Source organism: Ochotona curzoniae, unplaced genomic scaffold (genome assembly GCF_017591425.1).
Source record: "Ochotona curzoniae isolate NIBS_2020 unplaced genomic scaffold, NIBS_Ocur_1.0 contig_2692, whole genome shotgun sequence".
Lineage (NCBI taxonomy): Eukaryota > Metazoa > Chordata > Mammalia > Lagomorpha > Ochotonidae > Ochotona > Ochotona curzoniae.
In genome coordinates, this window is record NW_024465556.1 from 14,718,453 (window position 1) to 14,745,266 (window position 26,814).

A 26,814-nucleotide genomic window follows, 5' to 3' on the forward strand; every position below is an offset into this window, starting at 1 on the left:
CCAGGATTAGAGCCAGTGACCATATGGGATCCCGGGGCGTTCAAGGCGAGGACTTTAGCTGCTAGGCCACCATACCGGCCCTCTACTTGCGATTGATTAATCTGTCGATGGGAAACCTGCAGGTAGCAATGGCTCACTGTATACTTGCAGAGATTTGTGCCCAACACATTCTCACCAGCAGGATTTCCTGGACAGTTAGTTCCAGAAGCTGGATTGAGGGGAGAGCTGATATACTGGGAAGGGCCTTGTCTTGGTTTCTTGAAGTTGCCATACCATCACAACCTGCCAGCTTAAGCAACGGAAAACATTTTTAAATGTATTGATTTATATCTTATTTGAGAGGTGAACAGAAAAAAAATCTCCCATCTGCTGATTAGACTACAAATATCCATAACAGCTGGGGGCTGGATCAAGGCAAGGCTGGGAACCAGGAACTGAGTCCAGGTCTCTTATGGGTGGCATACTCAACAGCTTGAGCTATTGCTGCTCTATCCCAGGGTACAGTATTAGTAGGAAGCTGTATCCCAAGCAGCATCTTACCTGCTATTCTAAACACCCAACCCCAGCCACAGACACTTGTCAGGGGAAGCTGGTTCTGCAGCTACCTCCAGACTGGGGCGCCGATGAGGATAAAGCAGAAATAGACATTGTGAGATGAAGCCAGACTAGCTCTAGCCTGCTTTGATTTCTCTGCCTTGCCCTATGTGTGTATAACCAGTGATTTGTTTACTGTCACCTACAGATTGTGGGCAAGGATTCTGCCTCTGCTACTTTTTAAAGATTTATTTATTTATTTGAAAATTGGAATTACAGGGGAGAGACAGAAATCTTCCATTTGTTGATTCCCTCCCAACTTGGCCGCAACACACAGAGGGGGATCGCATCAAAGCCAGGAGCCAGGAGTTTCCTTTGGGTCTCCTATATGGGTACAGTGGTCCAAGTCTGAACCACTTTCCTCTGCTTTCCCAGGCCATTAGCAGGGAGCTGGATTGGAAAGTGAAGCAACCAGTACTTGAACCAGTACCCACATGGGATGCCACCACGCCACAAGGCGAAGCCTAGTTGTCATTGCTTCTTGGTGAGAAGCAAATGTGGGACACATGAAATGCTTTACAAATATTGGTCGAGGGGATACATGACCAGAGGGGCACTTGAGAAGATTCAGCTTGGGAGAAACATTGAATTCTGAGTGCTGGGCATGTCTAGGGTTTTGGAAGAGCTTTGGGGAGAGGTGGAAGCTGAGGCTCAGCAAGGGCTTGTTGAAACAGACTATGGGTGTTTGTGAGCTGTTCCTCAGGAGGTGGCTCTTCTGTGAAGCCAGGCTGAAAACCAGGAATCAGCAAGGTCAACATTCCCTCCTGGGGTACCTACTCAGGACATGCAGGTCTCCAGCTCTCACCTCTCCACCAGGTCAAGATTCCAAAATACCCCAGGGCTGGAATTTCTTTTCTGGCTCTCTGGTCATCTTTGAGACCTTGGTAAACTTTACAAGCACCATACCTGCATTGATTGGTTCAGAGCAGATAATGATATTTGCTCTTCTAACCTCACTAGACTGTTACCTGGAGAAATGAGGCAGTTAATAAGAAGGCACTTTATAAACTGTCAATGTTGTACAAACACAGTTGCTGTTCCTGCTGCTCCCAGGGGTGGGGGTACAGTTTCCATCTGCTGGGCAACATTTCTGCAGTGCTCCTGTTGCTGCTGCTGTGGGTCAGGTGGGAAACTATACCTGCTGACACAGGATGCAGCCCACACTCTCCTACAGGCAGGTGTGTGATTTTCTTAAGTCATTCTATATTCATTTTATTAAAAAGGCTTGCTGGTTCAGTCCCTCAAATGCCTTCCAACAGCTAGGACTGGGTCAGGTTGAAGCCAGGAGCCAAGAACTCAATCTGGGTCTCCTTAAGTGGGTGGCAGGAGCCCAAGTCACGGAGCCATTGACTGCTGCCTCCTAGGGTATGTGTGAGCAAGAATCCAGGCACTGACACTGGAAAAAGGTCCCAAGTGGTGTCTTAACCAGAGCACCAAGCACCTATCTCAGACAGGTATATTTCAAGGCCTGGCGGCCTGTTAGATCACCTTACCCTAACCCAGATGGGAGAACCATAATAACTGAGCCAAGTTCAGGGTACCTGAGGGAGAGGTCAGGGCCAGCTGGAGGGGTAGGGAACTAAAGACCCTTTGGGTTGAGGTTCTCCTGGGAGTCCAAGGAGTAGGCACCAAAGCTGGGGGTAGAACAGTTAAGTGACAGTAAAAAGAGGGGGGGACAGAACAGAACTGAAAGTAGAGGGGACACTTGCAGGGCAGCATGAGCTCTGGCCTCAGGGAGCTGTCTGATTGGGGCAGATAAGCCCAGCCCCTTAGGAGACAGAAAGCCCTATCACGCAGGCGGTTGTGACCTAGCGTCACTTATCTGAGGCCCCGGCTGCACTGGGTGGCAGGGTGGTATGGACAAGGCTCTGGCTTGGCATCAGAACTGGGTCTGAGTCCCGGCTCCAAACGCACCCAAGCCGACACTGGGCAAGATGGCCCACTGGCTGCAGCTCAGGCTCCTGGTCTGTCACCAAGAGCCTTGGTCCAGATCCGGATGGACTCTGAGCACAGTGCATGCCCAGTCTGTGCTGGGGCTGTGGCCTGGGAGCCTGAGGTGAGTAGCTGTGGACAGATGAGGCTCTGTGAAGAAGGTAGGTGAGCTGGGTCTTGGCAGAGAAGGGACACTTGGTCATGGCACGCAAAGAAACAGGAGCAGGGCACTAGAGGAACAGCCTTGATGCTGGAAGGTTGGGGAGAGGGCAAGATTGGGGGAAATGGCTTTGCTGTGGCCCCTGGTACAGGAGAGATAATGGTAAAGATGGAATCCGATGACAGAAGAACTGGGACAGCAGGCAGTGGACCAGGAAGGATGGGACAAGGCAGGGATTTGGGGACAAGCCCACAATGTGATTAGGTGGCTTTTTAGCAGGGTTAATGTGGTCTGGAGCTCCAAATGAGAGGTGGTATGGTGGGGAGCCAGGAGCCAGTGAGAACAGACCAGAAGATTCCTGTGATATTTCTATCCTGGGAGCTGAGGGATGGGTCAGGCCTAGAGCTGGTTCTCAGTAAACACAGACAGGCTTGGGGGCCTGCTTGTACTCACTAGGTGGGAAGCAGCGAGTCACCTTCAAAGGCAGCTGTGCTCTTAAAGGCAGATATCCTGCTGGCTACTAGATGTCTCAGGGTAACCAGGTCAGAGAAGGGTTATAGCTTGGGTGTGTATGTGGGGGGTTACGTGCTCTTGACTACTGCACTGGTCTGTGCAACTTGCAGAGAGCCAGGCCTGAGCTCGGTGTGGGGGATGGAGCCATCGGCAAAGCCAGAGCCTTCCTCCAAGAGGAACGTTGGCAGCACCACATTCGAAGCAATCAAATCAGTCGGTGCTCGAGAGCCAGCTTGCTCTCATTCTGACCATGAAGGGGCTGTGTTTGATGTGTGCCAGAAAATAAAAATTCTCGCTGTTTCTGGCAGCAGCTGCTGCTGCTTATCCGAGGGGCAGGTCCAGTTTCTGTGGGGCCAGAAGCTTAAATAATGTTGTGGCGGAAGAGATGAAGTCTTTTTTAGAAAGGAACTCAAACATAAACATGAAGATATAAAACTGCTAGGCCTACCCAAGGCCTAAGAGGAGGGGATGCAGGGGCGAGGCCTCATCCACTTCCCAGCGTTATTCCAGGAGTCTATTCCCTAAGTGGCCATCAGAGGCAGGGGTTTAGCTATACCGTGCCATGGCAGCAGGGGATAAGGGCTGGGCACTGTTAACTCTGTCTTACGGGCTGTTTCTCTGCATTGGTCCTGGACAGGGGTGGGGGCTGTGCCCTGGCTCTGGCTTCAAGAGCACCAACCAGACTCCCCAGGTGGTAAGGGTAGCTGCCAGGACTTTGGAGGTTCTTGAGGGCTCTGTCCTGGACCCAAGTCTCTCTCATCTCCCTTTCCAATCAACCCACACATTTGCTAGGCTTGGCTAGGGTACCATGGGAACCCTCTTCCCTTGGGACGAGTGGACTCATCTCAGATTACCAAATGGTTCTGCTTGGTTCCATAGCCATTGGAGAAGTTGGTAGTCCCCAGGGGTGGGCAGGCAATAGGTAGTTGCACAGAGCCCAGCTCTCATTCTGTATCTCCCATTTGCTGGCTGCACAGGGTCCAGCAGGACTGAGGCCTCCCTAGGGCTTGGTTTCCTCAGCTGTTCAGTCAGCCTGGACGGCATCCAGCACACACAAGGCCATTATCAGTCCTAGGAGCAGACACCTCCTCTCCACCCCCTTGAACCGGTTTTGGCTTTTGGTGAAGGGGAGAACTCCCTGCCACCCCACCTAATTTTCTCTAATGAAGTGAAAAAGAAGGCAGCCCTAGACTCCTGCAGGGCCCCCAAACCAGAGAGAAGCCAGGAGGATGGAGACTGGCTTAGAGGCCTGTGCCCAGGTCCTGCGCTGCAGGCATACGCCTTCGGGGCAGCTGGTGGCTCAGGGGTGGGCGCGCCGGGTAGAGGCTGTCCAATCTGCTAGCTACAGTTTGGGTCGAGCGGCCCTGGACTATGGCTAGGCCCATGAGGACCCTGACGGATCGCCACGCTCAGAGTGAGGGACCAGGGTCCCGCAAGAGCCAACTGGAGCAGACACCCAAGTGCGAGGTCGCCCCTGGCGCGCCCGCTTCCGCCCGCTTTCCACGCCCATTTCTGCGAGTCCCCTCCCCGCGCCTCCGCGTCCATGGGCATCCCCTGGCCGAGGCTCCCTTTTCCATGGAAGGAGCTTGCTCCCAGCCTCCGAGCCGGGTGGCGCCTCCCACTCGTGCTCCGCACCACCACTTGCGCCCAGGCACGGCGCCTCCACGCGTGACGGTACGCGCCGCTCCCCTACGTGGGGGACGTGCCGGGTGATGCGGGCGTCGGGGGGGTGGCCTCGGCGCGTCGCCCGCCCCCTTTCCGGTGAGAGAGGGCGCGGCCGCCCCCTCCCTCCTCGGCCAGGACGCCGCGCCCGGCGCTGCAGAGGCGCGCGGCAGCCAATGGGCGCTGAGGAGGGGCCGACGGGTGGCTGTCACCCTGCGGGGCACGGGAGCGCGCGAGCCGCCGCCGCCGCCGCCGCGCCCGGGCCCAGGGGGCGGAGCCGCGGGCCGAGGGGAGGAGGCGGAGCGGCTGCGCCGCCGCAAGAGGACCACTGCTCGCCCGGCCACCCGCCTGCCGACCCGCGCGCCCGGCCGCCAGCATGATCGCCGCGCAGCTCCTGGCGTACTACTTCACCGAGCTCAAGGATGACCAGGTCAAGAAGGTGAGTCCCCGGCCACCGCGCACGCTCCTCGTCAGCCGGGGCCGGTTTCTGCCCGGCGAGGGGGCTTCCTTCGCGCTGTTCTTCTCTCCGGCATTGTGTATGCGAGTTGGCGCGGGCGGCGGGGCGGAGACCCCTGGGCTGGGCTGTTGCTGGCCGCAGTGTCCTTGAGACAGGCCGAGGGATGTCCGATGGGCACCCCGGGCACGCGGGGCTGGCTGCGAGGGGGCAGCCTTTGGTACCGGGCCTGTGTGCAGGATCGGATCTCCCGAGGGTGATAACCGGGATGCCGAGGAGGTGAGGCGGCCGCGGGCAGTCGTGCTGGCTGCAGGCCAGGCGCTCGGTGTTTGGGGTTCCCAGCGGGAAACGCTGGGCTTGCCCAACAGTTGCAGCTGCTCTTTAGGCTGAGGACCAAGCGACCTGCCTGGTTTTCCGGAATGGAGAGGGCTGCGTAGGCCACCGGAAACTTTGCTCAGAGGCCTTGGGTCTTGGAGTCGCACGTCTCAGTGGAATTTTTTATTCCTTTTGAGATGTAATTTCCAGCCAGCCCGGGAGCTCTCAGTAGGAGACCCTGGGCGCAGGCTGCGGACCGAGGCCTTGGCATGTGTGCTTGTTCGCTTGTGGCCTGTGTGTTCCGGCTCAGGGATGCAAATGCGGCTCTGTTCTAAGGGAGTGACTACCTTTGCTTGAGGTCTGCCCTGTGGCCGAGATCTGAAAGGTGTTAACATTCCCTCCCTCCTAGCCTTGTTTGCAAGGCACAGCCCAAGCTGCAGGGAGTGGGTTTTATCAGCTCCTGGTGTGGCTAAGGCTCCAGACCCACCCACCTGGGTGTGAGTGACTTCCCAATCTACCAGGGATGGACCTGCCAAGTCAGCCTGACTTTTAAGTTCATACAGGGAGTGCTTCCTACAGGTGAGAGGGAGGAGTGGCAGGCCTTGATTTGCTGCCCTGCAAGTCACATGGTGTCCCCAATCCTCTGGTCTACCCAAGACCACCCTTTCATCTGAGCAAGCAGGAAGCAGGCCTTCTGAGAGCCGCAGCTCATCCTCAAGGTCACCCTGCCAATGAGAGGTGGAGCCAGGGTGGGGTCTCCCCCCTCCCTCTGCTAGGACGCTTGACTTCCTCCTGAAAGTCAGCTGGAGAGAGACAGGCAGGCCCCTGGGGATCCTGCTTCTGAGGCTGATTCTGTGCTGTGGGTGGGGATTGTGCCATGACATGCCAGGGGACTCAACACCTTCTGCCAGCCGGCATGCTGGTCTCCCTTCTGGCTGCTGACCTGGAGCCGTGTGTGCCAACACGCTTCATCACAGCCCCAACGTCCTTCCCATGGGAGGAGGCAGGCCAGTTCTCTAGCCATGGCCGAAGCAGACTATACAGGGGGAAGCCTGCTCTTCCTCCTGAGCCTGCAGTGTCCACACCCTGAACCACTGCCTGCAGGGCTGCTGGCCCAGGGTGTTGTGGCCTCCGGGGGCTGAGTTGGCTGAGGCTGGCCCTGCCCCTACCCTGGGTGGGATGTCTGACTCATCAGCTGGTGGCCTGTGTCTGGGGTCAGTTCAGAGCTCCCCACCATTGCAGTACCCTGGCTTGGTAGTGCCCATGTTCCCCTTACCTGCTCCCCAGCAGGTGGCTAAGGATGTGACTTATAATTCACATGTCCGTCCTGAGGTTATAACTCTGGGGCTGCTTCTCTTCTGGCCCCAGAACCTTGCTGGTGGAGGGTTTTGAGGCCAGAGCTTCCTCCAGATAATATTAGCCGAGGAGAATGTCACGTAGGTTTTGGCATGCCACTCAGGTACTGCCAGGACCTGCAAGATATGATGTGTGGTATGGTCCCCAGGAGTCTTTGCTGTTCCCCACTGATGAGCGTACAGGTATGGGGGAGTCACACCCCGCTACCCCAGGCCACGTGGCTTGCTAGACACCAGCCCTTTCTCCAACACTCGCATGGTGTATGGGAAAAGAGTGGGTAGGAACACTGGACTCTAAGCCCAGGGCTTCCCATGAGGTTGGGTCCTGCCCACCGCCCCCAGGTGTGGGTGGCCATGATGATTCAGCCTTTGGGGTCCTGGAGACAGACCTGGTAACCTGGAGGTGGCAGGAGGGAAAGTGGGTGTTGCAGCGGAGTCTTCCAGTTATTGAGGACACAGACAAGCACGGGTCTCTTGGCTGCCTGTGTGGTGTGGCAGCCGGGCAGCCTCCTGCAGTCGGTTCTGGGCTGAGGTAGTGCAGGTGTCCCACTCCCCATGTAGAGCTCTGTTTTCCAGACTTCACACACAGCTTTAGCAGCTGCAGTGAAGAAGTGTCCTGGCATGGGGCTGAGCCACGCCTCAAACACAAGCTTCCCTTCCACTCTTCAGGGCTTTGTGCAGGAGAGGCAGGCACGGGCTTGTGTGTTCTTTTGACCAGTACCATTCATCAGAAGCCCAGATGCTTGCTAGCTTGGCAACTGGAGGCACATCTTGCCACCTCTCAGCAACTTTCGTGGCCTGGCCTCTTGCCAGCTCCCTCTGCTTGGGTTGGTTGGTAGGAGCCTGGAATAGGGCAAGGGTAAAGCAGATGCTTGCTTCTCAAAAGACTTGCTTTTCTCCAGGTTTTTCCATAACCTTACATAGTCCTTGCAAGTTAGGGGAGCAAGCAGGTGTGATTTGGGTAATGTCCAAACCCAGGCATCCTTGAGCTTGGCCTATAAGGTTTGGGAATCCAGGGCATGCAGGTATTCTAGCTGCCCAAGCAAGTATTGGGGTGAGAGCAATGAAAGTTGCAAAATAATGCAGACCTCTTGCTCTAGGGGTTGCACTGCCAGTCTGGGAGAGCTCAGGCAGCCAGGGAGAGCCTTATTGCTTAGTGAGTCTGCATTTTGTATTCTCTGTCCCCACCTCCGTGCCTGCTCCTGGGGTTTCTGCCCACGACAACCCCCGCTGCTTCAGCTGCATGGATAATTTGGGAATGTCGTGAGGGGATGCACTGAGCATACTGGGTGGCCATGCTGTGCTTTCACATCTGGCCACGCTGCACGCTACTCCCACGCTCCTGCTGTTCTCTGGAGAAGCCACAGGCACAGCCACAGGCTCTTTCCCTAAAAGACTGATTTGGCGTGACTGGGTCCGTCTCTGGTTGTGTCTGCATGCAGGGAGTCCTGACCTAGAATTAGCATTGAGCATGCCTGAGCAGCTCCAGGGAAATCTGGCTACACAGACCCCTGTGTTCAGTTGTCCTTGGTTATGGCCAGACTGCTGGCATCTCCTCATTGATTGATGGACTTCTGGAATGAAACCTTGCCCCAGGAATCCAGTTGTTTCTGTAGAAATTCTTGGGTGTATTCTGTATGAAGTATTGGGCAGGGCTGACAACTGTCAGTCATGTGGATGTGGTCCCTGGGCTCAAGGGGTATAGGTGACTATATATTACAGGCGCCATGCAATGTGGGCAGTTCATTGAGACCTGCCCGTGTGTCCTGGGGAATCACTCACTCTGGAACAGCTCAAACCAGGCTCCTGAAGTTATTCCAGGAGGGGATGCAAGTAGGCAGCCCTGTTTGAGCTAGCAAGTCAGGTGCCTACCACCTTCCAGACCAGTAAACGGAACTGTGGGATCTGACGAAACCACTTCCTGTGCAGAGCTGTTTGCCTGGGACCTGATCCTTAAAATGAGTGTACACTTTTCTGATGGATAGGTTTTTGCTTCTGGAAATAACATTTATTGTTCATAAGCAGTATAAGTGGCAATATTATGCTTTGCAAGGTGGAATTAAATGGGCAAATCACTCAGATGTGATTTTACTTTTTGTTTTAGTGATCTGTTGTGTCTGCACATGCTCCCAACACTGGGTGGGTGTCCTAGCAGACATCAGTTTGTAATGTGATGTCTGTAATTGATAAACTATCACAAGTGTCACATGCACACAAATGTGTTAACATACGTGTAAATGCATAGAGGCAGTCATTGGCGTTTTCAGAGACTTCCTCAAGGGTGTCAGGACAGGAAGCAGTATTTCTGATCTTCCGGAAGCTCCCTCCCCTCCAGAGAGAGACAGAGGTTTTAATCCCCATTTAGAAACCTCCAACAAAGGCTCCTCTGGAAGAGATAAGCAGTTTTTCCCAGGTCACAGGAAAGTCAGGAATGGCTCCAGATGACTCTGCCTGCTTCCTCTGCATCTCTTTTCCCTTTGGGAGGGGAAAAACAACCCATCTTAAACTTGGGTTTACCATGGAATTTTAAAATTCCCTACACAAATCAGCAAATAGAAGAGTTAATTTTTGTACTGTGGACATGAATGAGACTGAGCTGAGCATGACACATATCCATGTAGCCACTTTTTGGCTTGAGAAGTTACAGGCACAATTGTAATTGTTACACACACCGTGGAGCGTCAGCTAGTCCCACCTCCCATCCATCCCATTTGCTGCTTTCTCCCCAAGAGGTGACCTTTATTCTGAATGTCACTGCCTTGCAAGTTTGTATATATCTATTTCCTTATGTGTGTCATCTAGAAACAGAGTTTTACTGTTTGTGGTTTGGAAAAGTGTCCTGCTTGCATTCATGCAATATATGTTACTTTGTATGGTTTTGAATTTATATAAGGTAATGCTGTATTATGCATTCTGCTGTAACTTGCTTTTTTTTTTAAGCTGAACATGTTTTGAATATTTTTTGGCATTGGGGGGGTGGGAATCCATGTAGCTATTTCGTTGAAACTGTTTTATTTCTGTTCTCTCATTTGTAAATACTCTACAGCTGATTTTACCCTCTTGATGAACATTTGCGTTTTAAGTGACCGCTACAGCTTCTCTCTGGAACATAGTCCTTTAGCAAGCCTGCCCTGGCCGTAAGCTGCATGCCTTGGGCTGGAACAAGCAGGTGGAGGAGTTGTGCATATTTCCATTTACATGGCTGTACTTCAGCATCATGCCCCTCACTCACACTCCTGTCAGGAGCAGCCCTTGGTGTTTGGTCAAACCTTTGCAGGTTCCACTCCCATCACTTTGGTGGAGCTTAGTTTAAAATTAGTGCACTTCCTAACTTACCTAGCTTATCAAACGACTCTTGTTGCTGTCCATAGGCAGTGAAGTGGATGAGTGATGGGACAGCCGTGAGCTTTTTATTCTGCTGATTGCTTCAGGGTAAGGGGAGGTCCATGAAGTGCTGGGGATGGGGGTAGGTGTAGAGGAAGGCTTGGGTTGACTGGCTGTGGCTCTGGTGCTGGGGGTGATGCGCCCTTGTGCTTCCCACTCCGGCACTCCCCCTTCCTTGGTGGCTGCACTGGGTAGGGTTTTATCAGTTCCCTAAATGAGCCTGGCCCTTCCAGAGATCACTGCAGGCAGCAGCCTCTTCCGTAAAAGGAGAAGGTGGCTGCCTCCTGCAGTTGGTAAGACAGAAACCTGAGGTCTGCAGCCCAGCTCTGCAAATGGGAGCTGAGCAGGAAATGGGCTTGCCTGCTAGGGTCACAGAATCCATGCTGAGACCTTCAGGGTGCCTTCCTGGGGCATTCAGCCTTTTAAAGTGCTCAGCCTTGCGTCTCTTTGAATTGTGATTAGTGACAATATTGATCGGAAGCCCCACCCTGTAATGCCACCAATTGCACCTGCCTGGGAATGTGCTGTAGGCTGGCTTCCTTCATGCCCCACCTCTCTGGAGGTGGGTCCTACCGCCATCTCCCATGCCGCTCAATAGGAAATGGTGGAGTCTGCGTCCAGAACCATATCAACGTTTGACTCAGCCCGTGCTGAATAGCTGTAAGTCCCATAGCAGTAAACTCACTATTTTAAAGTGCACAGTTCAAGTTAAGAGTTTTCTAATCCAGTTCACAAGGCTTTGCCCTGCCCTCATGACTATCAAATTCCAGAATGTTTCCTTCACCCTCCTAAAATAAATCCTCTCCCAGTAGGAGCCATTCCCCATCTTTCCCTCCATCCAGCTCCTGGCAACCACTAATCTTACCTTTGTAGGATTTACCTCTTCTGGGCATTTTCTGTTAATCTATAAATGCCATGTAGCATAAAGTTCTCAGGGTCTGTCTGTGCTATAGTGTGTCTGTACTTTTTTTTTTAAACAAAGCAATTCAGTCAAGTTGGATGGACTTTAGGGTCTGTTTTTTTTTTTTTAAGATTTATTTAATTTTTATTGGAAAGTCAGATTTATAGAGAGAGGGAGAGACAAAGATCTTCTGTCCGGTTCACTCCCCAAGTAACTGCAACAGCCAGAGTTGCACTGATCTGAAGCCAGGAACTTCTCTTGGGTCTCCCAGGCGGGTGCAGGGTCCCAAGGCTTCCAGGCCACAAGCAGGGAGCTGGATGAGAGGTGGAACATCCAGGGCATGAATCAGTACCCATACGGGATCCTGGTGGTTGCAAGGCAAGGATTTAGCCATGAGGCTATTGTGCCAGGTCCAGTTGATTGCTTTTTATGGCTGAATGATAAAACTTAGTTATTTAAAACAGTTTGAGTTCTAGTTCATATATTACAATATTATTACGCACAGCTGAAAGTATCTTAGGAGGTTTATTCCAGTGGGGCAGGAACGGGGCGGGGGGGGGGGGGGAGGGGGGGGGAGGGGGTGAATGTGGTGATCAACGGAAAAGGGGAAGGGAGGCCAGAAGAGACAGAGCCGCACCTGGGGGCCTTTTTTTCTGCAAGGTGTGGGGGGCAGGGTTGGGAGGGATTGAGGGCAGGCCCCAGGGGATTGGTGCCTGCAGGTGAATGCCTAGGGATGACTGGTGAGTAGGCAGGGTTGGGGCTGGAAGATTGGGGGTGGGATTCTCCGGTGGAATGCCAGGTTACATCTGATTGGTGGATGGCTAGACTGGCGCGAATTTAATGAGGAAGAGGAAATGGCGCCAGGTCCAGGGTGGGATATTTTGTGTAACTCCTTACAAAACCCCCATCATTTCTTTGTGCCAGGCTGTTTTTACCTATTGATTCTTAGGGATAATGCTGTCGTATCTTCTGGGTATCACTCCAGGAAGCCATCCTCTCAGACGTCACAGGGGTGAAGTGACTGGCAGGGGACCCCTCACAGCTCTTGAGTAATGGGGACCGGAAACTCCCACCTCGTTCTTTTCCACCATCCCACAATGACTGGTTTGCTAATGTGGGTGGGGAAGCAGGTTTGAACGGGGAGGCTTGTGTGTGTGTGTGTGTGTGTGTCTGTCTGTCTGTGGGGGGAATGATGGGGCTGGCAGAGCAAACTTGAGGATCCCCCTGTCTCTGGCCCCTGGGTCCTCAGTGACTTATTCCTGCCCCACACGAGCGCTCTGCCTGCTGCTTGCCCATCCACTGAGGTCACAAGTAGTCATGTTGTGCCCAGATTGAGAGCCCCAAAAATCACCTGGAGTCTGAAATCAATCCAAGTGCACAAGGAGGGTTTATTTAAGTTTGGCATGTCCGAGCTTGGGTTCTTGGTTGAGAGTAGGCAGCTGGCAGACTGACCGGCTGGCTGGCCAGCCGGGGGCCAACACCCTTTGCTAGAGTGTGGCCCTGAACAGCACATTTGCAAAGTCTTTATAGGGCAGTCCATAATAGCTTGAAAATGGGCAATTCACAATAGCCTGCAAGGTGAGGGGAAATACCACACATTCCCTACCTATCTCGGCTGGACAGCCCATGAGCAACTAATGTAAGCACCCACTTAATTACTTGGAGCCACCCATGAAATAACCAGACTTGGGTGGGCCTTGATTCATGAGAATTGGGGCTCATCAGTGCTGAAGGTCACATAGGCCGTTTGGCCTGCAAGCTCACACAGTTTCTTAGTAGCCATGAGCCATGAACAAATGGTTGGGATTTTGATACTGAAGTTCCTCAGTCAGTGTGTTGGAGGAGTCCCTTCTGCCTGTGAAGGAAGTTGGTCATTTGCAGTGACATGACTGGGGCCTTGTCCTTGTTTTCAAATTTCTCCCCAGTCCCGCAGCCCCCATCTTAGAGAGGGCTGCCTGCCAGTAGAGGGCAGGGCTCATTATAATGCTCGCTTCATCCTGTCTGGTCATGCTTTGAGCTGCCATTGATTTCATCTATTGATTGACATGTGGGGTCTGCCTTCCCTCTTGTGATTCAGCCATACATCTTTCCCCTGATGTCTCTGGGTGTTTAGCAGAGACCCCATCTTACTGGTACAGACTTCCCCACAAGATCCTGGATATTTTGCTACATGCTTATAGGGTGGTTGGGTCCTTCCAGAAGGTGAGTTGGTAGGAATCTCTTCTTCCTGCCTCTTACTGAGGCCCTGGGGAGGGTGGGGGAGAATGGAGGCAGTCTTATAGGGGGAAGGGGCGGCAGAAAGCAGGGGAGCCAGGATGGGGACAGGCCTCCCTGACACCTCTGTCTTATGTTTACAATAACTGGAGCTGTCATCTGGGGCTTCAGAACCAAAGTACTGATGCTTGTCCTTCCCCCCAGATGTCCCTTGGCATTTAAGGAAGCAGCAGATGTGACACCTGTCCCACCTGCAGAAAAGTGTGTGTTCAAACATCAAGACACAGAGTTTGAAGGACGAAGCCTGCCAGGTTCCCGCAGGTCACTGCTCTTCCACCCACATTGTCATGGCCTGTTTCTCCAAGTCTTCACTTGCTGTGAAGACTTGTCTTGAAGAACTTCTTACATCCTTGTGTTTTTCTTGCGTGAGTCTGGTGCTCGTTTTGGAGCTCCAACTGTGAACCCAAGGTGTGCAGGAAAGGGCTTCTCCTGGCAGCATGTTCTGTCATGCAGTGTCCTCTCAGTGGATACTGTGTGCCCGGAGCAGCAACCTTCAGCCCCACATGGCTGTTGTGTGCTCCAAAGGGGACAGATCTGATTTCAGAAATGCTAAGTGTGAAATCCACACAGGTATTCCCAACCTTGAAGTATGGAGAGAAAGCAAGGGTTCATTTATAATTGTTTAGTGTTAATTGTGTGTTAAAGTGCTGTTTGGATATATGGCATTAAGTAAAATACTAAAGTAAAGTTCATGTGTTTTTTTCTTTTAATGTGGTGACTAGAAAATTTATTTTTTAAAGGGTTATTTATCTGAAAGGCAGACTTAGGGAAGAGAAAGATCTTCCATCCACTGGTTGATTGCCCGGATGGTGGCATTGGCTGGCGTAGGCCAAAACTTAGAGCCCTATCTGGGTCTCCACGTTTTTGAGGCAGGGATCCCAGCACTCGGTCCATCTTCTGCTTCTTTTCCAGGCATGTTAACTTGGAGCTGGTTCAGAAGCAAGTAAGTTTGGACCTGAACCCATGCCCAAACTAGATGTTGGTGTGGCAGGCAGAGGTTTAACTTGCCGCACCACAATGTTGGTTCCTGGAAAACTGAAAGACTGTGTGGCTTGCACTGTATACTCTTTGTGTGGAGTTTGGACCAGCCACCTGCATTAAAAGCAGTGGCTGCCTGTGGATCCTCAGGCCCCAGTTTCCTTACCTGCAAGGCAGGGAGGCTGGAGTCTCTTAGAGGCCCTGCAGCTTGCACAGTAATGTTGAGGGGTCGTCCAGCTCTCTTGGCCTCAATTTACTTATCTGTCAGATGCGGTAAGCCATTCCAGATTGGCTGTCTTCTGGATAAGAGGTAGCAGAGCTGTGAGCCTGGCCTTTGCTGTGAACTGTGGGACCCCCATGTCCATATGGCCTGGACTCCGGTGCCTTTGATAGTTGAGGGCAAGGGGTCAGTTTTCAGTCTTACTGCCTGTGCTGACAGGTACAGGCACATGGAGGAGTGCTCAAGATCACAGAGGGAGGTTGGGTTGTCACAGGGAAGGCAGCCCTGTCTGCTAGCACTCCAGGGCCCCTCCTCCCTCCTCTGGTCTGCAGGGATCCAGACTTCAGGAGCTGTGAGACTGGATGCTTGTCTGTCCCAGATCCTGGGCAGGGAGAAGGCAGAGAATCAGCCCGTTGTTCCTGTCCCGCCACATTCCAGGGCTGCTCTGTTCCCCTTGAGGGACCTGGAACCTCCTGTACTCTTAGCAAGTTAAGGGTTGGGCCAAACTTACCAGCCAGAAAGCTCCTGTTTGTAGGTACCAGGGTCACCAGGAGGACCCTGAGTGTGACTTCAGAGCCTCACACTAGTCTCCCAATAAGAGGGATCTTGGAGTGGGGGAAGGGAAGGGACTGAGTTTGGAGTTCCAGTTGTAGCTGCTCTGATGGCTGGGTGGTTAACTGCAGAACCCCATGGTTCTTTGTTGTAAGATAGTGTGGATGAAGTGTCCTCACAAGTTGTGCAGAGTTGGCTTGGGCTGCATCTGTGTTCTCCATCATAGAAGCTGAGCCTCCTCCTCAAGAGTGGGAATCTCACTCAGAGCAGGTATTTGGTAACACCTGCCACTAGTTCTGGCTCTGTTAATCCACACTCTGGGAGGCAGCAGTGATGACTCAAGTCCTTGTGACCAGCTCTGGCTGTTGTGGTCATTTGGAGAGTGAATCAGTGGATGGGAAATCTCTGTCTGTTTTCAAAGTCAATAGATGAGCAATCAGGATCTCCCTCCTGATTGGTGTGAGTTCTTGGATGTGTAAATAAGCCAGCTGGTAGTCCATGTTCGTGGAAACAGCCAAGATTCACAAACACAGACATCATGACAAGCAAGCCACTGGGACAGTAGGAAAGAAGCTGGCATGGGGGAATCTCCCCATCATGGTGTTTGTGCATTCCCAGGGACATGGCTCTCTGCTTTGAAGATATTCGCAGGCATGGGGTTTATTTTCTGAATGCATTAGGAGGCTCCCATAGGAAAGTGAGGGAAGAAGGAATAACTGCCTGGGACTCGGCCACAATTCAGAAGGAGAGAGAAAGAGGCTGGGGAGAAGGGCTGGGCTATTCGGGGAAGAGTTCTGCCTTGGCCTTATCTGAGCCAGCAACCCTCTAAGACCTCCCACCAGTGGCCTCACACCCTGCCCAGCCCAGCCCAGGAGCACACAGAGGGCCCTGGAAGACATGGCCCCTGCCCCACTGGCACTCATGAGCTAGCTGGAGGCCTGCACCATGTGCGTGTCCCTACAACCTCAAGGAGAGATACCTCCCACGCTGTGTCCCTTGGATCTGCAGTGGACACTTGGGGCCAAGGGGATGCTGAGGAGAGGCACAGACCGTGTGGGTGGGGCGGATCATGGCAGGTGCACCGGACAAGGTGAGTTGGGAAGAGGGGGTGGAGGATAGAGTCCAGCGAGTGGTTTCTCTGGCACAGATCTGGGGCTTCTGGCTGGCAGTTGAATGGGGTGGGAGGCATCCTGAGGGGACCTCCCTAGGTCAGAGGTCTTGCTTATACCCTCTATGCTCCTCCCTGTTCAGAGTTGGGCTGCTAAGTGCGCAGGAGAAACTTGTTTCCCCTGCTGGCACCCAGCAGTGAGGGTGCCTGGCAGCTGAAAGAAACCACATGCAGAAAGGGGAGTCCGGAGGCCCTCGCTGGTGCAGGCCGTCTGGAGTATCTGGCTGAACCAGGCCTTTAGCTGGCTGCGGCTTTTGAACTTCCTTCCTAAGACTAGGTGAGAGAGGAAAAGAACAGGCAGGCAGCTTGTCACGGGCCTGGTTCCGGAAGTAGGGAGCAAGGCTTCCCACGTGTCTCCCTGGCACTACATGCTCTCAGCAGGCCTGGCGGTGGGGGTTGGGACACGCAGCTTTCACACTAATGTCTCCCGTACTCTTGGCTCCTACATGGGCACGCTGGGCTGAGAGGAAGGAACACAGGGTTTGAAGAGCGTGGTGCCTGCCCCACCAGATCCCCACTGGATAGTGGGTCACTGTGGCCCATGCAGGAACCTCCCAGCCTTGGGACCTTGGAAGTAATGCTATCCGCCCTACTTCTGTAGACTACCCCGGGCAGCAAAGGGAATTCTTCACCTAGCACAGTTCCAGGATCAGGCTCATTTGATGGATGGCAAGGCTAAGGCACCATGAGGCCAGCAGAGCCTGAGTCAAAGGTGGGTGTCTCTGGGGCTCTTTCTGTGTTTCCCGTGGAAGCAGGTGGGGTCCTGAGGGAATCTTGGGTGAGGTTTCCAGTGCTTATCTGAGGGGCATTTGCCAGAGGAACTTAAGAAAGTGGAGGAAGGTTTCAAACCAGAAAGTATTTATGTTGTAATTCACTTAAAATTGTTAATTTTGTTTGTTTTAAAAGAGATAGAGATGGTGGGGGGGAGTATCTTCCAATCTGAAGCCAGGAGCCTGGAGCTTCTTACAGGTCTCCCACATGAGAGCAGGGTCCCAAGCACTTGGGCCATCTTCTGCTGCTTTCCCAGGCACATTAGCAGGAACCTGGATCAGTAGTAGAGAAGCCAGGACTCAAACTGGTGCTCATATGGGATGCCGATGCCATAGATAGAGGCTTATTAACCTATGCCATAGCACTGGCTCATGTAATTTTTTAAAAAGAGCAAAATTAAGAAACTGTATGTATGTGTGTGTGTGTGTGTGTGTGTGTGTGTGTGTGTGTGTGTTTAGGTATAAAAAAAAAGCCCTAGCACATAAAGCTATGATAATAGGAATTTGTTTAAGGAGATTGGGGAAGGAACACTTAATTTTTTTTTAAAGACTTTAATATATATGTATTTGACAATCTTTACATAGTTAATTGGGGCTAGGGTCAAGGGCTACAGGAAAGTGGGTAAGACTATTGTTTCCACATTATTGCTTTTTTTCTGCTCTGTGTCTGGGGTAAGAGGGGAGATAAAGGGAGAAGCCCCGCCCAGCCTCCCACCCTTCCCAGGTCCTCAATGTGGGGCATGCTCCAAGGGTCTTGCTCAAGTGGTTTGGATAGTTCAACAGTTATGAGTTGCTGCCAATCTCGCCATTTCAAGCATGATGAAATCGCTGCAGAATCCACTGGTTGACATAGTCCATCTTAGAGTTCCCTTTGCCCAGATTTTCACTGCCAACATATGGCTGGGGTGGTTGATCGATTTGTTCTGTCCTCTGTTGTGGTGCCAGGTATCCTCTGCAGGTTCTAATAGACTACCATATCCTCCATGTGCACCTGGATATGCTGACCACTGCTCCGTCTGAGCCACTGAGGAGGCTCGGCTCTGGCGTTTGCACTCCATGGCAGACCATGGGACCTGCAGTTCTTTTCATGATTGGAGTTCTGAGTCTTGTTCGATTGGGGAGATCCCTAAAGAAACTAAGGTGATCCCAGACCTGATTCTTGTGTGTGCTTGCCAGTACAGGCCCGGCACAGTCCATCACCTTAATCTGCTGGTGGCTGCAATTGTTGCTGCGTCAGTTCTGTTTCCAGCCCTGTCTTCCACATGAACTAATGGGTGTTGCAGTCCAGCCTGATTCTGCCCACCTAACACTCAGCCCTCACAGAAACCAGTGGGAGCTGCAGCCTAGTTGGAGCGACCCACAATAACCCCTACCAGGCCCGCCCCCTGCCCTGCTTCCTGTGCTTGCCTGTATGTAGCGCAGACTTATCCAGCCTGTCCCATATCCCATTCAGCTCTTCTACATGTCAATGGGCATTGAAGCCTGGTTCAGTCCAGCAGGGCCCACTAACCAGTCCACGTACATACTGGTGGGCGCCATTCTGTCCAGCCAGATTTGCCCTAGTCCGGATTTTCATGCTCTCCAGTGAGAGTGATAACCCAAGAGGGAGGTACCCACTATTTCCCTCCTGGGCCCACTCACAGACCGTGCACTTTCTAGGTGGTTCTGCAGTTTAACTTGACAGAATTAGCCCACATCTGCCAGCTGATGCTGTGGCAAAGCTCAACTAACTCTTACCCATTCAGATTTATGCTTGTACCAGTAGACAGTCAACCAGCTCACATGAGGCCCACAGATGTTGTAGCCCTGCCCAGTCTGATCTGCCCCCATCCTAACTCATACTTTCCTGTGGGTGAGGGGGGAACACTTACTTTTTACTTTAATGTGTTTGTACATTACTTGAATTTTTTTGGTGGTAAGTATATATTGCTGTTGTTAATAAAATAGTTCTGCATCTTGAAGGGGTTTTGCTAGAATCTTTGGTTTGCCAACTTTCTTGGCACCCTGCTGCCTACTTTTAGTTTTCTACAGACTGGGTCGGTATCATTTGCAGTAGATGCTGTTTTAGGCATTTAGGTGAAAAGAGTAGGAGGCTGGTGGTTATGCCACTAGGCAGGGTGACAGGGAGGAGGTGACACGGAATGCTTTGTTGCTAGGAACCTCCCCATGGTCTTCTCATGGCACTACTGCCTCCATCTTAGCAAGTGAGGGAAGCATAACTTGGGCTGAGTGGCTTATACCAAGTTACGCAGGTAGTGAAAAGGCGTATTTTTGCCCTGAGCCTGGCCCTGGTTGTCCACAATCCCACGCTCTCCGCGCTCTCCCCACTGTGTCTAAGGAGAGGCCCTGAATGATGGGTTTAGGAAGCCTGGCTCTGAGGCTCAGCTGCCACTTACAGATCCTGTGATCCCATGTGAGTCATGGCTTTGTGCTTTCCGCTCTTACTAAAGTGCAGGTAATGAGATATTTCCTGCTTGCTGTACTGGCTTGTGGTGGGCAGGAAGGGTGAGAAAGTGGGGGCACTAACTCAGCAAAGCACCTATGTTGTGCTCAGGATGCAGCATCTGTGGGCTCCTGCTGTCTTTCCGGGAGGTGCCATTGGGATCACACAAGGCAGGTCATCTTGAAACTCGTGGACAGTGCATATTGGGGAAAAGCTATGCATGGATTATCAAATGTTTTTGCACCCAAACTGACCTTTTCATTTCACCTCCATGAGCTTTTGGAAAAGCTCCCATAAGCAACAGGGCTGTGTGTGGCCAGCACAGGCATGCACACGTGGAAGCGCTGACCGCTGCCGAGGACACTCACAAACACATGGGGACCCAGCCTCCCCTTGGCCTTTCTAGGAGAGAACCCAGGGTCTGAGGCCATGGCCCTGCCCTACAGCTGGTGTCCCTGGGCTTTTGCCACCAGCTCTCTGTCTGTCCAGGCAGCGTCTCATTCTGCGAAGTTCGTTTTGGAGTCCTGGGTGCAGCAGCTTCCATCTCACTTACTTTTTTCCCCTATCCATGCCTCACGAGGGAGTAGACCAGAGAGGAAGTGATGGTTTCCATGGCTGAGCTCCTTCTGCGGAGTTACCTATGGTTCCAACACCTCCTACTGTGGTTGGCTCGCTCACCTGGGCATGTCTAGACTTGAAATTTCGCACTCCTGGGAGCAGGACGTGGACCTGGGGTCGGGTGCAGACATGTTTGGGTTTAGCCTGGTGCCAGGCTATTGGGTTCCCTCCTGGGTAGATAGCTCTGGGCCAGGCTTTGCTCGCTTTGTGCTTAGGGATCTGCCTCCTCTGGGGTCCAGCTTTGGGAGCTGCTGTCAGCTCCAGGGCACTCTTGGTCCCCAGAAGGACAAGTATCTGGACAAAATTTGGGAAGAGTGTCTGTCCCGGGCAGCCAGCCTGGTCCTACTGCACAGGAAGGGCTATCTCCCTTCAGGAGGTGATGGAAGTGGTTCAGGTCCTGGATGTGGGGGAGGGAGTCTCATGAGTGTCATGCAGGAGTTGGCAGAGCACAGTCTGCCATGGGGCATCTGGTGGCTGGCCCTGGCTTCCTCCCAGTCTGCCCGAATCATCTGTGCTTATGTCAGGGCTCCGCTTAGAGCAGCAGAGGGTCCCGGAGTTCCAGATGTTCTGTAGGTGGAGGTTTGGGGTAGAAGCTGCCCAGAGGAGGTGTGGTACTGGGCCCTGCCCATCATCTAGTGTGGGCCTGGGTTAGGGGGCTGGAGGGATTATGGGCACCAGTATGTATCCAGCATGGCAATGGCTTGCAGACAACCTCCTGAGTAAGGAACAGGCTGTTGGAGATGAAGGAGGGGGATGGGGGGAGGCAGAGAGAGAGTGTGTGTGTGTGTAGGGGCCTGGGAGGGAGAGAAAGAGGAAGAGATCTAGAAAAGTCCCAGGACAAAATAGGCCTTGGGGGATCCCAACTGCAAAGACTGGCCAGTCTTTCTTGCTAGTTTCCTGCGAAGTGTGAAGATGCAGGAGTGCCTCCTTCATGCCCTCTCCCCACCACCTCCTGCTTTCAGTCTGCCCTTCCCATGAGGCCAGGGGTGGCCTAGGTGGGTGCCAGCAGGGCTGGTCTGACCAAGGGGAAAGGCTCAGTGCTCAGCCAGCTGCTAGGTGCCCAGGGAATGTCCTACAGGTGTCTCGGCGTGCTTTCCTCCATCAGTTCCAGCTGCTTACAGGGCCACACAGTCTGTGGGATAGGTGTCACCTGGTCCAGCATGGGCTGAGCATCCATGCTGGATCAGCTGACCTTCCTGGCCTGCCAAGGATCTGCTAAGGGAAGAGGGGGCGTCCCTCCCTTGTTCCCATTCACATGTAGCCCTAGCTCTGCCCCAGTTGTACCCTAATGCTGACCTTAGTTTCCTTGGCCCTTCCATTGAAGGTTTCAACCCCACTGTGACTCATAAATCCAAACAAGAGAAGTCCTCCCCACATAGAAACTTGGTGGCAGAAAGTGGGGCAGATGTTTTCCATTACCCCAGTTTGCCTTTGCATTTGAATTTCATGACTCTGGGATGTCCTGAAATAATCAAACTTCTCTGATCAGTGTCTGCATGCTGCACTGCCCTCAACTTGGCCGAGACCTTCTTTTCTAGAAGCTTCTCTGTGCAGGTGGAAAACCTCACGACTTTACTGCCTGCCCTTTGCACTGTAGGGGAGCCAGCTTTCCCCTGGAGATGGGAGTGATGCTGTGGAGGAGCCTTTGACCCCCCCAGGTACAAGCTTTCATGTCCCTTGCTGTGTGGGGCCTTGGTTTCTGCGTCTGTATAATGGGGGGTCAAGAAACCCGCCTTCCCAACCCCAGCAGCTGAAATGACGGGCTGCATGTGGAAGCACTTGATAATGCCACAAACCACCGTATAATTAGAAAGTCTGACCCCAGCCTCTGGCTTTATCGGAATTCCTCCTTTGTGCCAGGCGGTTGGGTGGGTTCTAGAGGTCTGGCCAATGTATTTCCTGTCCCAAGGGGAAGTGCAGGTTGACACTCACAGTGCCACTGGTGGAAGGGAGGGTGATTGTCAGACATGTCTGGGCTGGACACTGTGGTGGCAGCACAACTCCGGAGGCAGTGGTTGTCTTGCTGGCCCTTTGCTCTCACCTCCTGCAGGCAGTTGGTTTTTCAGAAGCACCATCTTGCCATCCATCTCTGGCCAAAGCCATTTCAGTTTTCGCTTGTGTGGCTGCTTAGGCCCAGCATGGGATGCAGCTCACGACCATCCTTGTAGTCATCTCGCCTCTGCTTGATGTGTTTTGCATTGTTTTCTGCTCATTGCACAGACTACCCTCCCTTGCTTTGACTTCTCGCAAGCTCCAGTTTGTTCCTGGACACACTCTTAACCTTGTTTCTGTGACTGCTGCGCCGCTGCCCCTCCACCATACTGAGGGCTGCTGGTCCTCTGTGGCCAGCTCCAGGAGTGAAACACAGCATATTTTCCTCCCAGCATTGTGATGCTGGCAGCTTCTATTCCAGCACATGGTGGTTTCTGGCCTGTCTTTGTCTGAAGAGAGAGAGAAAAAGGTGGTGGCATAGCAATTGAAATCAGGGCCAGGGATCAGCTGGCTACAAGGGACCAGCAGGGCCTTGGTGGGGAGCACCAGGCGTGGAGACCAGTGTGAAGGGGCTGCCAGGACAAGGGGTGCAGAGGGACTTTGTGTCCTTGAGTTGAGACATTCAGCCACCTTGAAAAGAGAGCACGAGTTACTGTTCAGAAGTGAATCAGCATCCAGGGTTTTCCAGTTTCACTGGGTCATAAATCTGCCTCTCCATGTGCTGGGAGCTGGCTGCATGCAGAGCTGCACGTCGAGCACCCAGGAGGTCAAGCCAGGCACCGGGAGATCCAGGTGAATTGAATGCAGACACGGCCTACCAGCTCCCTCAGCCTGATGGGCTTGGTCATTGTCTGAAGGAGGTAACATTTGATCATAACTGTGAAGGGGAGATTTGGATGGCCAGGGAGAGAAGGGAGGCCGTTTCAGGTTGGGGTGACAGCAGTGGGAGAGGCAGGGTGGCAGGCAGAGGTAGCTGCATCCTTATTGGGGTAGGCAAGGGAACAGGGCTACGAGTTGATCAAGTTTGCACTTTAGTTAATGCAACTGGGGTAGAGAGGGTGGGTTTGCGGAGAGACTGAAACTGGAAAACCATTGCAGTGGTTGAAGCACTTCGTGGTCAGGCATGTGGCTCTGGGCTTTTCAAGCTGCAGAGTGGTAGAAAGAAGGCCCAGTGAGAGGAAAGGACTTAACAATGCATATGGAAGGCCAGTGCTTGAGGACAGGTGTCTACCCCTGTGCCAGGCAAAGCACACACGCAGCAGACGCTTCCAGAGGAAATAATTGGGAAGGTACTGTGAAGAGCAGTTTTGTGACAGCCAGTGGCGATGCAGCAGGCCCAAGGTTGGAAGCCTAGAAGTTTCAGGAACATGGGGCATCCAGAAGAGAAGCAAGTTGGGTTGGCTTGGGTGTGGTTCTGTTTGGAGTCCCTGGTACACACAGATCCTGTACATGGGTGTGGGAGTCCAGGGGCCATTTCCAACAGTCTCAAGGGTGGCATTGAGGTCTCTGTTCTGAGCCAGACCTCCATCCTCTGAAGGGCTCTGGGCTTGTGACTACCGTTTGTACCTTCCTGTAAGTTGTGCCCATGGAAGTTTACCAGCCGCACCAGCTCATGAACAGGTGATGCTTGTGGAGTGCTTGCAGTGTTCCCAGCTCAGCTGCAGCTCGTCTGACCTTACGAACTCCTGTGAATGGGCCCAATTATCGGCTTAATTTTGCACTAAAATCCACAGGGACTGGGATTTGAACCTAGGTGTCGGCCCTGGAGTCCTCATTTTTTTATATATTTATTTATTTTAGAGATTTATTTGTTTTTTTATTTGAAGGGCAGAGTTACAAAGAGAGGAGCGACACAGTGATCTTTCATCCACTGGTTCACTCTCCCTAAATGGCTCTAATGGCCAGAGCTGGTCTGCAGCCAGGAGGCTCTTCAGGGTCTCCCATGTGTGTGTAGGGGCTCAAGGACTTGGGCCAAGCTCTGCTTGTTTCCTAGGTGCATCAACAGGGAGCTGGATCCAAAGTGGAGCAGACCAGACTTTAAGTAGCACCAATTGGGGATGTTGGTTCTGCACGCAGCACTTTGCCTACAGCACTGACCCCTCCATGTAATCTTTTCAGGCTGGGAAGGACAATGAAGATGTGCAGTGCCTTTGGATGGTGAGGAGCCCTGGGGCTTCCAGCATTTTCCGAGTCTGCTATAGGCAACATGGCTGCTGGAAGTCCCGTGACCTCTCGTGTGTTCTTTGCCAGTGTCTGCTCCAGTGCCCGCAGGAATTGGCCTGTCTTGATCAGGCAGGAACCTCTCTCCTCCCCAGTCTAGCTAGAGCTGCCGTGATCTGCCTGTGCCTCTACCTCACTCTCCTTGCTTCTTGCCCTTTTCCCCAGATTGACAAGTACCTCTATGCCATGCGACTCTCCGACGAGACCTTGATAGATATCATGGCTCGCTTCAAGAAGGAGATGAAGAATGGCCTCTCTCGGGATTCTAATCCAACAGCCACAGTCAAGATGTTGCCAACATTTGTGAGGTCCATTCCTGATGGTTCTGGTGAGTCTCTCACCCAGAGATGGGGAACTGAGGGCTGAGTGCTCTGGGCAGCCCTTCCAGCTTTCTTCTGTTCTTTACTCACTCACTCACTCATTTGCTGCTTCACTTAGTGTTCTATCCATCTGGTCTCCCATCTACTCATCCATTCTCCCATGCACTCATCCGACCACTGTCCGTCTGCAGGGCATCTGGCAGGTGCCATGCGCTTATGTTGTTGGACCAGGTCGATAACCTGGTTGCTCATCTGTGTAGTGCCGGGTTGGTGGTATCACACCTGCTGTGTGGGTTGTTGAGTGTGAACTGCTCCAGAACAATGAAGAGGTCACTTCAAGCAAGTCTGCTTTAGTGTACCAATGTCTACCTATCTTTCCATACCTAAATAAGTCATCATCCTTGGTGGCCAAGTAGGCCTTAGGCTCACGTTTCTGTTTGAACAGATTTCATTGATACTGAACAGAGAGACGGGGGAGGCAGGATTAAAAAAAAGTCCTCTCAGTCTGATTGCTCCCTGAGATTTGGAGGCATGTCTGTGCCTCTTCCCCCACCCCAGGAGTGGCATCAGTCCCTGGCCTGGGCAGAGGGGCAGTGGGAGCCCAGCCAGCCCCAGCTGCTGGGTTGCAGAGGTGGGTGTGGTACCCGCTGCTGCTCCACACAGACTCGATGGGAGCTCCTCTGAGAGCTATGTTCCAGGCTGTGGCTGGGCTTCCTTGGAAGGCATAGCTTTTGGGAGAATGTTGTTTCTCCTGGGGTGACAAGTGCGTACCTCATGAGTAAGAGCCTTGCATGCACCTGTTGTCCCTTCCCTGCCCTGGAGGAACCGGGGAAAACAGTCATTGATATCTCATTAAAGTACCTTGAAAGCAGCCTGCACAGCCAGTGCCAGGCAGAGCTGCCGCAGCTCTAGTGGCCACTTATGAACCTTGGTCCAGGGACAGCCTGCGGGGCAGGTAGCCTCCACGGGGAAAGCTCTCCTGGTCCTGCTGCCATCTCCCGAGCCCTGGGTGCCACTCGGACATGGACAGTGAGTGTGCTCTGATGGTTCTTTGTTGACAAGGCGCCTGTACCTTGCCTCTTTGGCTTCTCTTGAGGGCTAGTTACCTAGCTTGAAAGAAATTGTTTTTTAAAGATTTTTTTTCATTTTTATTAGAAAGTCAGCTATATAGACAGGAAGAGAGGAATATCCTCCATCTAATAATTCACTCTCCAAGTGGCTACAGTGGCCAGAGCTGCACCAATCCAAAGCCAGGAGCTTCCTCTGGGTTTCCCACTTGGGTGTAGGGTCCCAAGGCTTTGGGTCTTCCTCCACTGCTTTTCCCAAGTCAATAAGCAGGGAGCTGGATTGAATACAGGGCCACTGGGATTAGAATCTATATGGGATCCCGGTGCATGCAAGGTGAGGACTTCAGCTGCTAGGCTACTAGGCCGGGCCCTGGCTTGAGCTTTTAAAGAACTCCTGAAAAGAGTGCCAGCCACCAGAGGGCACAGAGTAGTTCTGTGCCCGCTCCCAGCCATGGGATGGGGAATGGGAGGGTAATGGATGTGGGTGTGGGCAGTCCCTGGGAGTCTTCCTGGCTTGGGTCACTCTGACCCCCATGTGCCTGGTTTCCAGGCAGCCACACAACTAATGGGATTGAAAGTCTCCTGTTGTGAGCCAGGGCAACCGGCCACTGTAGCCCATTCCTTAGGACAAGGTTGGGGACTCAGGTTCACTCTCCGTGCCCCAACAGCAGATACCAAAGGCCTGAACAGTCCTGCAGGAGAGAAGCCGCTTGCCCTGGTTGTTCTCAGCACAACCATCTTGTCCCTGGCCTCGGTTACTGTCCTGCACCTGTTCTAAGGCACTCGTCTTGCTTGTGATGAGAACTTTGAAATCAGCGCTGTGCAGCTTGGGGAGAGCCGTTGTGAAGTATCTATGTCTTTTTTCTGTTCTTGTTGCTCTTTCTCTGAGGACAGGGGGTCTCCACTGTGCTAAAAGGTGTGG

At 52.8% G+C, this 26,814-nt stretch overlaps 1 protein-coding gene across 4 annotated transcripts in view; it reads left to right on the forward strand.

Annotated features, from left to right (window-relative positions):
- Positions 1 to 2,456: 2,456 nt before the first annotated feature.
- The window catches only part of HK1 (hexokinase 1), a 59,371-nt gene continuing 35,013 nt past the window's right edge, over positions 2,457 to 26,814 (forward strand). Inside the window, exons 1-2 of one of the 4 annotated variants that reach the window (XM_040975876.1) lie at positions 2,457 to 2,650; positions 24,671 to 24,833. In XM_040975876.1, the coding sequence (XP_040831810.1) occupies positions 2,591 to 2,650; positions 24,671 to 24,833 (223 nt within the window). In that variant the 5' untranslated portion in view covers positions 2,457 to 2,590. Of the gene's footprint in view, positions 2,651 to 5,154; positions 5,301 to 16,278; positions 16,385 to 24,670; positions 24,834 to 26,814 lie in introns of those variants that run through there. The other 3 variants (XM_040975879.1, XM_040975878.1, XM_040975877.1) reach the window with 3 other exon arrangements.